This window comes from Melospiza melodia, chromosome 4 (assembly GCF_035770615.1).
Source record: "Melospiza melodia melodia isolate bMelMel2 chromosome 4, bMelMel2.pri, whole genome shotgun sequence".
Classification (NCBI taxonomy): domain Eukaryota; kingdom Metazoa; phylum Chordata; class Aves; order Passeriformes; family Passerellidae; genus Melospiza; species Melospiza melodia.
Genome location: NC_086197.1, coordinates 88,171,464 through 88,188,287, shown reverse-complemented (window position 1 = coordinate 88,188,287; position 16,824 = coordinate 88,171,464). Strand labels below are relative to the sequence as shown.

The window sequence follows — 16,824 nt, the reverse complement described above, 5'->3', positions numbered from 1 at the left end:
AATACTCCCTTTCCTGAAAGAATTTGTTACCAATAAAATGAACGACTGCATTCAAATGAATTGACTGCTCAGGCCACATTTCTCACAGGTGTACTGAATGGGTGCACAAACGCCATTTTTTGAAAAAAACAGATGTACTTTGTGTAATGTATACAAAACAAAAACTTTAAGAATGTTTCCATTGCCCGTTCAGAACAGTTTTTCTAAAATACTCATTTTTATTCTGTAAGCTTTAAGTATTTGCTCAAGTCCCAGTGTAGGTGTACTTGTATGCAACCCATTCTCCAGCTCTGTATCTCAGATGGGCCTCAGACCTACCCTGTAGGGAGCTCATCCCTAATCCCAGCTCCAGCTGTTCCACTCCAGCCTCCCTGCATGGATGCAATTACTGTATCTCACCTGTAAATTGGACCTGTATCCATCCCTATCCCTGCTCAGATACAGTGGGACCCTGGTCAGCAAGGCACTGCCTCTGCTGTGATCACCCTTGACCTCCTTTCTGTCAGTTACTCTGCTCCTGCTGCTTCTTGACATCTTTTAAGGTTAATGCCTTCAAAATTGCTTTTAACCTCCCATGAAGTAGACGTCCAAGAGTCTCAGAAATTACTAATGGGAACTCTTCTTACATAGAACACATTTTCTTGATGACAGAGTCTAGAAAGGTGAAACACACCCATAAATCTTCCAATTGCTACAGTCCTTGACCTCAAATCTCTAGAGTACCTTAAATCCCTGAGCTCACATCTGCCCATTACTTTTTCCAAAGCTACAATCATTTCAAGCCTATGCTAAGCTTCCAATGTGACTTTATTTTGTGAAAATAATTTATATCTGGGCAAAATTGTATGACACAAACAGTCTTGACTGATTAAAGCACTCAGTAAAACTTAGTGAACACATAAGATAAAGTAGTGATAAGGAAACACCTCAACTCTTGGCTTCCTCAATTTTTGAGCATAAGCTGCTCTTAAGAGTTAAAAAAAGCAGATATTTCAAAATAACATTGATTGGTGTACAAGCCTCCAAAATGATGGTGCAAATGTTCATAGTTTATTCCAACTTACTCTGCATTTCAAGTAGTTCCTTCAGTGCCTGTGTCCACTGATTACATAAGTGCTCATCAGAACACCAGAACGTCGCAGCACTGCACCGCCAGCGGTGATTTCGGGCTTTCTTCACAAAATGCACTATTTAAATTCAAAAAAACAGCAAACAAACAAAAAAAACCCCAACATAATGAGATGGTTCTGTGAAACGAAAACTGCATTTCAGAAAGATCTCCAAAATACTGACCTGTAATTAACCTCCACTACACACTTCTACAAATGACAGAAGCATTCAGAGTATGACCAGCATATTTGTCGAGTCCAAATGAAAACATAAATGAAAACACTCGCTAACAAGCAGACACCCAAACAAAGACTTCTTTTTAAAGAAGCCACATCTCATCAACTTATTATAGACATACTTGTTCAAAAGTTCACTGAGCTTACATATTATCTATATTAAAGTCTGCAATATCTACATAAAAAGCCGCAAGCTTAAGAAGATAAGCCATGCTGACATCAATTCTCATGTAACCAACAGGGTGAATTTATTCTATAAAGCTGAAATTTGAGAAAAAAATATTTTGTTTTCTTATGTTTTCTTTTGTTTTCTTATACTTACACTTCATATACAATATCTCAAATCACTCTTACTAGATAACTAAAGGTGAGGAAAGTACAGCATAAAATTCTGGCATGACATCTTTTTAGCATAGAAGTCATCACTCTTTTCCTAAATCAGACACATATTTCTGGCACTTTGTTTTAAGAATGCAGTCAATAATACAAAGTAACTTTCATGCACACATCCTGATGGTTAGGGGTAATTTAAAAAACATTTAGGACTCATTCTTTCACCCTCTCTCGATTTTCTGGTCAAGAAGTAGAAAGCAGGTGTCCTGAAGCAGTCATTCAGCAGCAAAAAGACTCCAGGGTGAACATTCAGACATTAGTTTTAAATTCACTAAAAAATAGCTAAACACAGCATGTGATCTTAAAGGAAGAGTTTTATTTTCCAAATAAGGATCTTTAAATATAAACCAACAGATTTTTGGTGGGGTTTCTTTTGTTTGTTTTTTGTGGGACTTTTGCTTTGGTTTATTTCAGTTTGAGATTTTCCTGGGGATTTTTGTAAATTTTTTTTTTTTGGGGGGGGGGGGGGGGGGTCTTTTATGGTGGTTTTTTTGGGTGTTGTTTTTGTTTTCTTTGGGTTTTTTTTGTTTTTTGGATATGGAGTTTTTTTCAACACACCATTTCTGTTAAAAAACCTCCAAAACTTTGACAATTCCTTTTGAGTCTGCCTTAAACTATCTTCACAGAATGGCAAGCACAAGCATCCAGAGACTTATTTGCCTTACCTGTGAAAGCATGTAGCTTTGCCATTTTTTGCCATCTGCCAATGTTACGTTGTTTCTTGTTAAACTCAGTTTCCTCTACAGCAATGATCTCAGAGATGGGTACAACACAGTTTTCTGTATGAACACAAGATCTTACATGTTAGAATCTTCAAACATCACCTGAATGATTATTTCTATACCTAATATGATACAGACATATGATTAGAGCACTTGTTCAATAAGCACAACCAAGAGCATAACTAGAAATTTTCTGAATTGTCTTTAGTCAAAGCACATAATCCATTACCACCTATCAACTACCCAAACCAGTATTTTAAATGCCTACGACTTCTCAGAAAATAAGGTATTTCATGTATAAAAATATTTTTGCATGAAGCCAAAATCCAGCAACATTGATTTCAGAGTAATTAAACTGCCCCTTCTGTGAGGTCTAGTCCAGATACTTGACAGTGAACAGCACAAGCTATTTCAAAGAATGTGCAACTAAATCTAGAGCACAGACTACAAAGGCTATTTGTTATTGTCAAGTAAGTATCTGGCTTATGAAAGAAAGGCATTCATATGAATTCTTAAGATTTTAAATCCCACTAAGCTTTTAAAGTTTAGTATCTCTTAAGAAGAGAATTCCAGATGTTATGTTTATGTGCTGTGAAATATTTTCCTCGCATCAATTTCAAACCTACTGTTTTTCAGAATTAAAGGCCTCTTGTTCTCAGACTATGAAATAATTTCCTCCAACCTCATTCTCTTTTCTCCTATAGTTCCTAAACATCATCTCAGACTTCTTAACTCCTCTCAAATTGAACACTTTTGTCTCATTTTCATTACTGATTTCAACACAGTTCTGTTGTTACTTCATCTCAAAAAAGTGAAACTTATAATGTATGCTTTGTATTTATGTACAAGCAAGTACCCTCTGTATGCATACACCTATATAAAAGATTAATATTATTATTATTATATAGTCTTATGTAAATAATCTCTTATTATATAAGAATTATAATATACTTGCTTCTCTCATGTACAAAGGGAGCGATATCAAGATATTTGACACATAAAACACAGACAATGATACCATTGTTACCAGGGTTTATTCTACATTTCATTTTCCTCACTGTCTTGCAGCAGTACAGTGGAAGTGGTGAGGAATGTAAAATGAGTGAAAAGTTTCCCTGACCTCTTCACAGTCATGACTGCAATTAATTTGCCACTAATTCACTTTGATTATTTTTTCCCATCCTATTTAATTGGTTTAGTCAAAAGAGTCTTTACATATCATCACATGTACTGACAATTTGTGACTACTCACTTAAGGGGTTTTGGTATTTGACATGATTTATACCCATTTCGTAATTTTATCTTCCCTGAATTTTTTACCATGATTCAAAAGAAATGCAGCCTTCAAACTTTACTCTGAGGTCATTTAGGAATCTGGCTGTATTTCACAGCTTATAATAATTATATTTACTGTACTCAAGGCACAACAGGGAAGTGCAGCAGTCACATAATGTTGTTATAAAGATCCAAGAGCTGAGATAAACTCTGAGATGTATGATTCTGTTTGTACTTATTGTATATACACAGTATATACAGTAAGCACATACTAAGACTATATCTAGTACTGGACAGTAACAGTTATTTCATCTTCCTAACAGATACAAGATCTGCTAATATGATTAACCTACACATTTATCCAAAGAAAAGAAATACAGAACAGAGATGGAACAATAAAGGAAAGGAAGTACATTCTTTAATCTTCCTTTTCCAAAACTGCTTCTACTTATTTTTCTACTGGCTCTGCCACTGATCCATATGTCAAAATATGAAAAAAAGCTTGTTGCATCTATGAAGATTGCATTCAAATGGTAATTTGTTTTGTTACTCCTCAAAGATATGCTATAAAACTTAGAAACTATATATAGATCACAATTTAAATGACAGTGCTCTAAATAACATTTTTGGAAATAGCTGTACATGGTGCATACTTATTAGTATGTATGCTGGGAGCAGCAAGTGAAGTAATTATCTTATTAGGCATTTTTATATAATAAAGCTGTCCAACTGAACAAATAGCTAATCGATTTTAAAGTACTTCCAAATCTGTATCACTGAAAGCATTTCTTTGGAGTATATACCTCAGCACACATTACACAGCTTATATTAACCTTGAAACTACTTATAAGCTCTCCTAATTTGGTGTTCCCACTCTGATAGCTGCATGACTGTATTTATTTTCCAGCAAATCTCTTCAGAGACATGGCAAAAAAAAGCAAAAAGTAAATATTCTTAATTTATATGTATTTTTTTTTAATCTTATGGCACCAGAGTTACAAATCTGAAAAACAGATTCCTGAAAAACGGAAGGGGAAAAAACCAAAGGAACAAAAGTGAAGAACAGATCCCATTCTCCATCTGTAAACCTTTGGCTTTGGTGAAAGTCTGGGGAGTTTCTGTTCTGGGTATACCAGCTCTGTCGATTATACCCCTCAGTACTACACAGCACCATAAAAGCACCAAGCAACTCCACTGTCCTGACAGCACGCTGCAATCTTGAGCAGTCAGAAATCACACACTACTGAGCCCAGTAATTGCAGATGGCCAGAAAGATGCAGAGCTGTCTCAAATAACATGTGTATTCAGAACATTCCCTACTGCTTGTAACAGCAAATTCTAACGTGCTTGAATAGAACTCAAGAATTTCCATCAGTCCAAATATCTCTATCACTGTTTGACTTAGTGCTACACAGAATATTGTTTCATCACATTGCAAACCAACTACTTAGTCCCACCCCACCCCCTTTTCCCTGAAAGGAGGAAGCTTTCAATGTGAAGCAGAGACCTTCAGTACGAGCACAACAGTCCAGTTCCCAGGAACACAATGCCCTCATCTGCCATTTAGTCACCAAAACCTGCCCCACAAAATATAGTACTAACCCAGCCTCTCTTGAAGCTTCACATATTACACAGCTTCACTAATTATAGTCCTTTCCCACAGCTACTTTTGGAGCATTTACCCTATTATCAAGTAGAATGAGACATTTATTTCACTGACATAGCATCAAGGTGTTCACTCAAAGGTCTTCACCTTGATGTGTTTCTCCCAAAACATGGAAAACCTTATTGCCACATTAACAAAACACACACACACAAAAAGTTACTTATTCCAGTACTATAAGATCAACATTAATGAAAAAAGGTTGAAATATGGGCTCAGACAATATCAAATGAAGAACTTTACTTGGCTCAGTCCAATCTATTCAACCAAGCAGCACAGAACAGCTTCTAGACAAAATTTTCACCATTGTCAATGGTTAGCATATTAGAGGCAGAGAGCTGACCATCCACAGAAGGTGGACAAAAGGGTATGGCAAAAAAAGGAGTAAAAAGTTAAAAAGCCAAACAAAATACACAGTAAACAGGTGACAGTCTTCTCAGCACTCTGGCTGGGCCAGTCATTACTCAATCTGGGTCACAGTGCTCTTAATCTTAACATTCTTCCTAAAAGCAAACTGATAAATCAGCGGAACGCTGGATTAGACGCACACTACTTTTCCCACATTAAGCAAGTGGGAGAGGGGGAAAAAAACACCTCACAGAAACAAAACCAAGGTAAGCACACTAACAGTGGGCCTTCTTTGTACAAAATGCAGCCAGCAGTTGGGAAGTGTGTTTTTCTGCGTTAAGAAAAGATTTTTGGTGTGTCATGGCTGTCTGCCACTCCCACAGAACACTTCCTGAGTCTATGAGCACTCACTCACAACTCCAGTCAAGACTTGTTCATTCATCATTGCCAGCTACACATCCTACAGACCAAACTTCCCCCTCACAAATGTGTCAGCTCAAGGCAACCTAGATCCACACACAAGCACAAAAATGTTGCTGATCACAGCATTTGGTTAATTCTTAAAACTCAGCTGAGGCCCACAGATGCAGCAGCATTTAGAATTAATTTAAACTATTAGCATATTCTCATGACTTAAAAATATCAACAATGAAAAAGCTGGGATATAAGTTTAAAGAAAAAGTGTAGTTTCAGTCACTTTGAAAACTAACTTGCTGTTAGAGCCCACATAAAGGGTCAAGCTTTAAGATTTCAGATTTAAGATTTGCCTTCACCTAAAAGCAAGAGAACAGGAATACTTTCTATCAGAAGGTACATGGTATTATACCAATCATGCACTATAGAAAGCTGTGTTTAATAAACACCAGAGTAAGAGAAGGTAGGATATTGAGCAGAATTACTGACAATTCACATCCTAAAGGAGGGGGAAGAAAAAAGGTCTCACAATTGATTTAAATCCTGTGGAGGAGTCACAAACATCCAAAGACCATGATTTCACCATGTACAGCCATGTACAAGGAAATTTCCCTATTTTGTTTTAAAGTAAATCTTCAAGTACTTTGTAAACCAACAGACCAGTTTCTACTATGATCACACAGCTACTTCACATCACATAAATCTGAATCAAAGCACAGCAATTTGAACTTGGGTCAACTTGAATATTTAAATCATACTATTGAATGCCTTCCCACTGTTTCTTCCGCATTTCCAAATAAAATCTTTCCTGCTCAACTACGAATATTTCAATTATAAAGCAGGGAGTAAGATGCACTTATTCACCTTAAGGAGGGGGAACAACCCAGCAGAAAGGTGTCTGCTAAAGAACATGTATTGTTTAATGGAGTGTATTTGAATAATCTATCTCCCAGAAAACAACACATTCCAAAGAGGCAATGCCAGCTGCAGCAACTGCTCCCCACATCCTCCCTGTGCGATGCAGTTGTGGCATTGCCTACAGAGAAACGTGGTTCACGTTTCTGCACACGCCCGCTGCCAGCTGGGAATGACTGATGACAAATGACCTTGACCACGGATGTGCCAACACTCTGCAGGCACCAGGTGCTGGACAGACCTTGCTGCCAAGCTGGCCCACCCTCTGCTAAGTATCCTGTTTATCAAACTGAGCTTTCTTTAGAATCCACCAGAATGACAGCAGTGCTGTGAACACCAGTACTGAGGTTTCCTCAGGTGGTTGTTTTGGAAAGGACACATGGAAGAGAATTCTGAAATACAAAGGCTAAAAGAAAGCACACACCGTAAGTGAATGCATAGAGCTGAGGTTCTAGTTTGGTCAGCCCCTTCATGTTTGTACTTTAGCAAAAAAAAAATAAAAATCCTAGAAAAATGATAGGAGAATCTCATTCTGCATTTGTAATGCTTTTAGTACCAGGCACAATAAAACTTTAGCCAATGCTTCTGAAATACCTCTAAGTATATATGTACAATATACACTCTGCTATGAATTTGGTACAAAAAGTTTTATCATGTGTTACTTGAGAAAAACCTGACTCAGCCATCAACATGAGGGAAATAATAAAACAATTTAGCTGACCAGCTTTGCATATGCTATTTATGATTCATGACTGAATCTCGTGGAAAAATGTAACAAGGTTGAAAAATATAGCTCATCCAAAAAAATTAAAGATGAAGGCATCCCTAGGAAAAAAAGATGCACAGCTTAAAGTAACAGAGAAACACATGAAAATTTACAGGTCAAGGTTTTCCATGTAAGTTCAAACATGTCTAACCATCAAAGAACAGGAAACAGGAACCTGATTATGCTGAAGAGAGAACTTTAAACTATGATGCTGTTAAACAAAGTCTAACAGTACGAAATTGTATTTCAGAATTTAAAAATACACCATGAGTTGAACAAACATTTGATGTTTTTGTTGTTGTTGGTATCTTCCAAATAACAGCATTAAAAAGAATTGTCCTGAATTAATACTTCTGCATTTTGACAGAATAGGATTTAAATACACACACACACATATATATATACATATACATGTATGCATATAAATATCACTGTACGGAGATGAGAAAATAGAAGAATCTCCCCATAGTCTCTAAAACTACATGTATTTTCCTGGAAAACAGGACAAAGTGTGTGTTGTTTCCTATCTGTTCCTGATTTTGGATGCAACAGGGAAAGGTGAACATTTTAACACTTCTACACCTAGCTATAGTTCTAGTTCTGTACATGTCAGGGTCTGAAAACCTTTGAAAAACATATATGAACCAATTTTCATTTATATACCAAAATTCAAGACAGTAATAAATGCTCTGAAAATAAGCAGGCTGAGTTTTTACAGTTTAAAGACAACTGGTTCACTGTAATAGCTACCTACTAAACAAGAAATATAGCACTTTTATACTCCATAATTTAGTCTGGATTTAGACACAATGTAGTCATGTAGTCAAAGGCTAAATGGTAGAAAGATACCAATCTTGGCCAAGCAACTCTTCTGAAATTATAGGCTTCTAACTAACCACCTTCCATATTGTTAAGTTTATTTATATATTGTCATGTATGCTGCTCATATTTCCAAAATAATTGTAGAGAGCACAATGAATCATCATTGGTCTTAAAAAGAGCTTGGAGACAACAGGGCAATAATACAGAAATATGAGGAAATTAAAGCTCAAATGCAGGGAACACATGAATTAATGAGTGTGTAAAGAAGAGAAGGTACATTATCTATTGCATTGAGCCCTACATAAATTATACCTGTGCCTCCAGAACACCTAGGCATTTCTTCTTCTTCTCTTTTCTCTTGTCATTTCACATGATGTTTTCCAAAATATTGTGAATAGCTGTGCTACAAGACAGAGGCTGCACTCTAACCACACTTGCCTCTTACAGCATCTCCAGCTGGGTACTGCTCCAGAAACTGCCTCATCTCTAACTCATATTTAACTCTAATTTACTGTGTCCCACTGTCCTTCCACCACTCCCAGAATTCTGACATTGGGAACATGCTTCAGAGCAGGTGCATACACTGTTTGGTCTACCAGGAGCAAGTCAAGAAAACTTACAACTTAAAAAAGTAGTAAGAATTCACAACTGCAAGCAGCTGTAAACTTTAGAGTGCTCATGAGAGAGCTGGTGTGAATCTGTGGCACTCGTGCTTGGTCTACAGGAATTCATCAGACAGGAGAATGGCACTGCCCTTGAACTTGCTCTAGCCAAGACATCAGTCTCCTAGTGAATTTGCACAGGCATTTTTAGAAGGATTGCACACAATTCTACCAAATTATCCCCAAAGTAAGGGCTAGGTTACCTAGTGGGAACAATTATCCCAAAAGGCCTTGAAACTTTCTATTTTAAATTTAAGATCCAGGTACCTTTATCTAGACTAATTTTATATCATTTTGAAAAGTATACAGCCTATTTTTCACAACAATGTTTTAAGTTCAGCAGAATCAAAGAATCAATTTGTCCTTAAAGTCTAAAGTTCCTTTAACTGGGAAAAGTTTAGGAATTTTTGATTACTTTTTTCATCAGTATTATTGATGAACATTAGATTATGTCAAACTACTTGCACAATAGCAAGGGAAGGATAACAAACTCTATTTTTGTATTATGAATAAGAACGGTTGTACTTAAAACATAACCAAATCTCAGTTATGTAAATTGTCGCACCAAATTCTTACAATTCTTGAGTTCTCTTTCTCCTTTTTCCCTCACCTTCCTGAAAAAAGCCTCAGGCCAATAGGATATTATGATAAAATCTGAAAAATATTTAACGAAGCTACATGGTAAGAATGGAAGTACCATTTAACTATTTAAGTTTGGGGACTTGCCAGGGATTAGAAACATCTATATTCAACCCTTTTTTAGATAAAGCTTCTAGTCAGCCTTTCTATTATTAGTGTCTGTCTCAGATCCTGCAACCTCTAAAGTGGGGATGACAGCAGTTTTCAACTCTAGAGCAGCTGCTGTGAAAAAAAACGACATTACACATTTTCAAATGTTCCCAGGCCTTTTTAATATGGCTACATTAACAATGGGAATAATTACTATATAAAACCACTGAAGTCAAAGACCCTGAAAAAATACCTGTCAAAAGTACAGTAGAAAGTCTGATATGCAAACATCCTCACAAGTTAATCTGATTTTTTTCAGGTATTTTCATCAGTGACCTCTCAGACTGGCAGTTTTGTTCATTCACACTATGCTAACTGCACAAAAGGGGAACTATAGAAATCTTTGTTACCACACTGCAAACTAGTAGCCTGTATTAAATATTTCCAAACCAGTAAATCTCAAAAGTTAAACTTGCTTTGTAAAATTTCCACTAAACCCCTGAGAAAGGTAAGAGTTTCCAAAAAAGCTCAAAACAACCCCAACCCAAATAACAAAAGTAGTCATTGCCCGAGACACTGACCCAGTATGAAAGTGTTTTTAACCACAAGCCTTGTTGTAACTAAAAAAAACCAAAATTGCTTTTAAGGTTTTTCAAGTCTCTTATGTACTTCTAGGGCTACTTTAAATACATTACAAACTATATGCTTCTCCGTACTCGCGGCGCCAAGAAACAACGTGTTTCAGCCGAACAGATGTGTGTTGTGCCCGGACAGGTGCGTTCCCGGTGCCACCGGCGGCACGCTGGGCGCGGATGCTCGGCCGGGCTGCTCCGCGACACGGGCTGCGCTCTCCCACAGGGGCTGCGGCTCAGCGAGAGCAGCTCTCGGCTTTGTCTGGGAAGGCACAGCCCGATCAGCGCCCAGCACAGCCGGCGGTCTGTCTGCGCCCTGCCGAGCACGGTCCCGCCTGCATCTCCCCGCTCCGAGCGCCCTGCCCGGCCCCGTGTGGGACCGGGCCACCCTCCGCCCTCGGTCGGATTCCGAACCCGGAGGCGCCGCACAGGCGCCCGAGGGCAGGAAGCGCTCACGCCGGCAGAGCTCTCCGGACGCTCAGCGAGCCCCGGGCGCGGAGACTCCGCCGCGGGCGCCGGGGCAGCGCTGGCCGCAGGCCGCCCCCGCCGGCACCCGCGCCGCGGCACCGGGGACGCGGCGGACGCCCTTCCTTCCCCCGCCGCCGAGGGCAGGCGCCTCCCGGGGGCCCCGGCCCGCCCCAGGCCGCGGCAGGTGCGCCCCGGCCCCCGCCCGCCCCACTCACCGCCAGCGCGGCGCGGCGGGCGGGGGTCGCGCCAGGCCAGCCGCCCCCGCTCCTCGTCTAAGGTGACCTCCCAGGAGCGCCGCCCCAGCCCCAGCGAGGACACGAGCCGGGGCCGGCGGCCGCCGGGGAGCCGCTCCATGGCCGCCGAGAGCCCGGCCCGCCGCAGCCGCTACCGCATGGCCCGGCAGAGCGGGCGGGCGCCGCGGGGCGAGCCCAGCAGCTGCTAACGGCGCCCCCGGCCCGCCGCTACCCCGGCTGGCCCGGGCGGGGCGGGCCCGGCGTCAGCGCTACGCCAGCGCCGCGGGGCGGGGCCGCGGCTCCGGGGCGGCGGCGGCTCCCGCATCGGGGCCGGGGCCCGGGCAGCGGCAGCGGGCCCGCCTTGTCTGCTCGGCCCGCTGGAGAGACACGTGCCCTACGGCCCACGCCAAGCCCCCAGCTCCGGGCAGAGACACCGGGGCTGACACCCCGGTGTACGGGCTTGGATTGCTTTCGTGGGTTTTTTTGCGGGGCAGCGAAGCACCTGTGTCAGTGAGGATGCACTCTTCCCTCTTTCCCTTTAGACAGTTAAAGTGCAATGAGTGCATACAAATGTCTGGTGATGCAAATCTCTCCATCTAACTTCAACTCCTTTTACATAAAAACGTTTTGGGTTTGCCTTAAATATAGGGAGAGTAACTCACTATAATTGAGTTCTTAAGTCTTTGCTGCCTTTCCTCGGTGTTGCTGAAGCATAAAACCATCAGCATCATAACAAAATACAGACCAGAGTGAGCAGCAGTACTGGCCTCCAGCCTTCCTTCAAATCTGAGTGCTTCCTACAGAGTTTAGTAGAAAACATCTCTGGTCTGTTCTCACCTGGGTCCAGCCCAGGGCTAGCACTCCAGCTTCCTTTGTTCAGGCTGAAAAAGCTTCTGCACTTCAGCTCTACTCTGAACAGTATATATATGCATATTTCACTCACATTTTACAAGAGGGAATGACTTACACATTTGCAAGGGGGAAAAGAGCAAGGGGGAATAACTTTGAATTGAAAGAGGGTAGGTTTAGATTAGATATTAGGAAGAAATTCTTTACTGAGGAGGTGGTGAGACATTGAAACAGGTTGCCCAGAGAAGCTGTGGATGCCCCATTCCTGGAAGTGTTCAAGGCCATGTTGGATGGGGCTCTGAATAAGCCCATCTTGTGGAAGGTGTCCCTGCCCATTGGCAGGGGGGTTGGAAATAGGTGATCTTTAATGTCCCATCCAATCTATTCCATTCTGTGATTCTGTGATTTCATTTTCTGAAAACAAATGAGCTAGGCACTGTCATCCAATTTATGTTGAAGATAGTCTTCCTGTACAACAAATACTAGCTGTCATCTATCACAGCCATTCCAATAGTCTTTCCTCTGGCCTTAAAAGACATGATATTACCTTTATTGGTGAATAAACCTAAATTGCCTCACTTCCACAATTTCGAGGAATACTTTGTCAGCTGATTTGTTCTTTACATATTTTAATCTGTCCCTCCACAAACACCTGTAGAGCTCTTTATACTAAGAGTTAAAGTTTGTTGCAAAAGTCCATTGTGAACAATAGTCAGCCAAGTGCAGTTCTGAGCAGTCATTAATATCTCACTGGTTCCTTGTATTTTGCCACCTGCGTCATCTCTTATCATCCATCTTGCTCTTGGGTGGCATAGTGGGTTGACCCTATTTGGATGCCAGGCATCCACCAAAGCCTATTGCTCCCCTCTGTAGCTGGAAAGGGAGAGAAAATCTAACAAAGTGTTCATGATTGAGACAAGGACAGAGAGAGATCACTCACCAAATACTGTCACAGGCAAAACACACTCAAATTAGAGATAATAATGGAATTTTTTTATTAATATTACTAAGAAAATTAGAGCAGGATAATGTGAAATAAAGTAAGACCTTAAAAACACCTTCCTCCACCCCTCCCTCCTTCCCAGTTTTACCTCCTTCCCCTGCAGAGGCAGGGAAATGGGGCATGGGGTAACTCAGTCCATCACACATTGCTTCTGCCGCTGCAGGGAGAGTCTTTCCCCTCCTCCAACATAGGCTCCCTACCACAGAAAGCTTTTCCTGTTGAACCCTTCAGACCTGGTCCAAGACTGAATGGATCACTAATACAAAGCTGTTATCTTAAAGATATTACACAGGAGTACTTATTTATCATTTCTCCAATGGGCAAAGTAGATCTAATCTTTTATAGCCTACAGTCACCAAAATCAATATTCTTGAACTGTGATCCATGTTAGCTGAAGAAGTAAAAAGTTCCTTCCTTTTACCATTCCTGCCTATGATGGTTTCCTTTTGTTCTTATTAATTTAAAAAAATCCTTTTCCTTACTTAAGGCTGAAGTCTTGAACTGTAAAATACAGAACTGATAAAATATTCTCTGGTTTGTTAGATGCCTACTAAAGTGTACCAGCACCACTACCAGGAATAGCATCCACATTTCTTACTTGTTTAGATAAGAAAAAGCCACTTCTTTCTTCCTTGCACACTGTTTTAGCGTTTTGTTCACAGAATCACAGAATGGTTAAGATTGGAAGGGATGACGGTGGTCATCGAGTTCAACCTTCCTATTGAGTCAGGGCCATCCTAGAGCACACTGAGTAGAATTGCATCAAGATGGTTCTTGAAAATCTCTGGTTAAGGAAGCTCCCCAACCTCTCTGGGCAGCCTGTTCCAGTCCATGGTCAGCTTGACAGTAAAGAAGTTCTTCCTCATGTTCAGGTGGAACTTCCTCTGCATCAGTTTCTGCCTGTTGCCTCTTGTCCCATTGCTTGGCATTACTGAGCAGAGCCTGCCTCCATCTTCTTGACACCCACCCTTCAGATATTTATATACATTGATGAGGTATGCTCTTATTCTTGTCTTCTCAAGACTGAAAAGGCCCCTCTTCTTCAGCCTTTCCTCATAAGAGAGATTCTCCAGGCCCTTCATCATCTTTGTTGCCCTCCACTTGGCCTGCTCCAGGAGCAACATGTCTGTCCTGTGTTGAGGAGCCCAAGATTCGGGGTACTCCATGCTGCTACAGGAATGTCTTGCAGGAATTCTTACCTTTGCTTTGTTGGGTCTTCTCTGGTACTCTTTGGTAGATCCCTGAATATCAACAGGTGCATCTGTCTCTAAAAAGTAAAGGTCAAATTTGAGCCAACATATTTTTATTTTCAGTCAGTTTTACTACTTTATGTTTTTCTTCCCTGGTTGTAACAGAGAAATAATTTCTAAAGGATGACTGATTTAGTGGACTAAAGCACACACATCAATTATTGTTTTACTACTTATTACCTAAGCCTGTAATTACCACTGAGGGGACATTACTGTGGATGCAGTGATGCCAGTAAATTGCAGGATTTATTGCCTTGGTGGTAAAGATGTCCCATCACAGGGCTACATCCTGAGAAATGGCATAGTTGTAAAAACACCTCACTTTATTCACAGGTCTAGAGAGGCCACAGGAAAGGTTGCAATTGTAGTTAACTTGGGAACAATAATACATTATGTAACGAGTACAATTCACAATGTCAAATGGGAAGAATGCAGGAAGGTAACACAACTTACAAAGTTTATTGCTATGATCCATTTACTACCTATCTAAAAAACAACACAGTGTTTAAAGCCAAATTTCTCTCCTCAGTGTCTGAGTTTAGAGTAGGTCATTCATCTCAAATGACACCAAGTTAAGTGGTGCAGCTGTTACTCCTGAGGGAAGGGGTGCCATCCAGAGGGATCTTGACAGCCTTGCAGAGTGGGCCCTTGCAAACCTCAGCAAGTTCAACATGGGAAGGTGCAAGGTCCCACACCTGGGTGAGGGTAATCACCAGTATCAGTACAGGATAAGGGATGAAGGCATTGGAAGCAGCCCTAAGGAAAAGGATTTGGGGGTGCTGGTGGATGAAAAATTGAACATGACCTGGCAATGTGTTCTTGCAGCCCAGAATGCCAATTGTATCCTGGGCTGAATCAAAAGAGGTGTGGCCAGCCTGCCTCACCCTGGGAGACATTTCTCCCCCTTTACTCTGCTCCTGTGAGACCCACCTGGAGTGGTGAGACACTGGAACAGGTTGCTCAGAGACCAACCTGAGATGCCCCATCCCTAGAAGTGTTTGAGGCCAGGTTGGATGGGCTTTGAGCAGCCTGGTGTGGTGGAAAGTGTCCCTCCCATAGCTGGAAATCATTCTATGACTCTGAGATCTCTATAAAAAGTACTTAACTCCGGCAACTCTGTTATACTGAACAGGATCATTACATGATAATGCAGGCAGTCAATTAAGGAACTCTTCTAAGCAGGTACATCTATGTAATCAACAGCAGCAGAGACATTCTTCAGCATGACCTGCATTACCAACATATTGATTTAAATAATTATAAAGTCCAGCAATCACTCTTCCAAATCTCTTGCATGTGTACTTCTTCATTAGGATCCTGCAACTAATTTATTTTCCATAGTGAAAAATCAAGCATGCCCTTGTATTATTTTGGCAGAGGTAGAAAATACTGTGTCTCCAGTCTTATCTGAGAGTGTGAGTCTAGAGTGAAAAAGATCTTAGCTACAGTGAAAGCTGGATAATGCTCACATAAATATGCTGAAGAACAAAGAACAATCATATTCCACCATAACTGGCCACTCTACTCAGTTATGTGCTGGAATTCTAGGGGGAACCACAGATTTGTAGCAGGAATTCTGAAAACCACAGCTGGTGACAGACATGTAAGGGAGCCCTCAGCTGCTATGCCCAGTGCTTCCAGGGGGAGGGTAGAGGCTCAAGGACTCCTCCATGCCCCAAGGAATGTCTGCAACTATGCTCAGTCCTGCTGAGGGAAGAGAAGGAAGTTCAACATCAGTGAAGTTGTTCCTAATATTGTTCCTTGAATATGTATGTGAGAGTCAGCTGTGGTCTTGTCCAAATGACAACTAGTGCAGAAGTGAAACTTTAATCTCTTTGCTCAAGAATTTAAAACTGGAACCAAAATCAGTAAGGGTTTTACTTTTTCTTTCTTTTTCTTTTTTTTGTCTTTTTTTTTTTTTTAACTGTCCACAAGTAACTATGAAATATTTCTTTTCTTCCAAAGAAAAATATCCCAAGAAAGTTTTTAAAAGGCTGCTTGGGAGTCATAAAAATTTTTTATCTCAGTTCATGTCAGGCAACTTGAAGTACTTACACATAAATCAAATTCTGTTCTGAGTTATACACATAAGTCACATTAGAACAGTGTAAACACACCAAGAGGTCAAGTTTGGCAATTGAAATACTCTTGGAAAATGAAAACTAGCTGACAAAGATAATATAACAGAGGAAAATAAATCATTTTAAATATCAAAATCCTGACTAATATTCTAATTCCTTTTCTACTTATCAGCAAACAAAGACTAAAGCAAGAGTTCTGCATTTCTGCTGATGGAAAGAATGACATCACCTTCTCTAGAAAAATACCTGAGCT

General features: G+C 40.6%; 1 protein-coding gene across 1 annotated transcript in view; it reads right to left on the bottom strand.

The window, feature by feature from the left end:
* The window catches only part of CERK (ceramide kinase), a 41,212-nt gene extending 29,703 nt beyond the window's left edge, over nucleotides 1-11,509 (bottom strand). Inside the window, exons 1-3 of the mRNA XM_063155451.1 lie at nucleotides 11,371-11,509; nucleotides 2,405-2,518; nucleotides 1,065-1,187 (exon numbers count right to left, since the gene is read on the bottom strand). Of these exons, the coding sequence (XP_063011521.1) occupies nucleotides 1,065-1,187; nucleotides 2,405-2,518; nucleotides 11,371-11,509 (376 nt within the window). The remainder of the gene's footprint in view (nucleotides 1-1,064; nucleotides 1,188-2,404; nucleotides 2,519-11,370) is intronic.
* Between the last annotated feature and the right edge of the window lie 5,315 nt (nucleotides 11,510-16,824).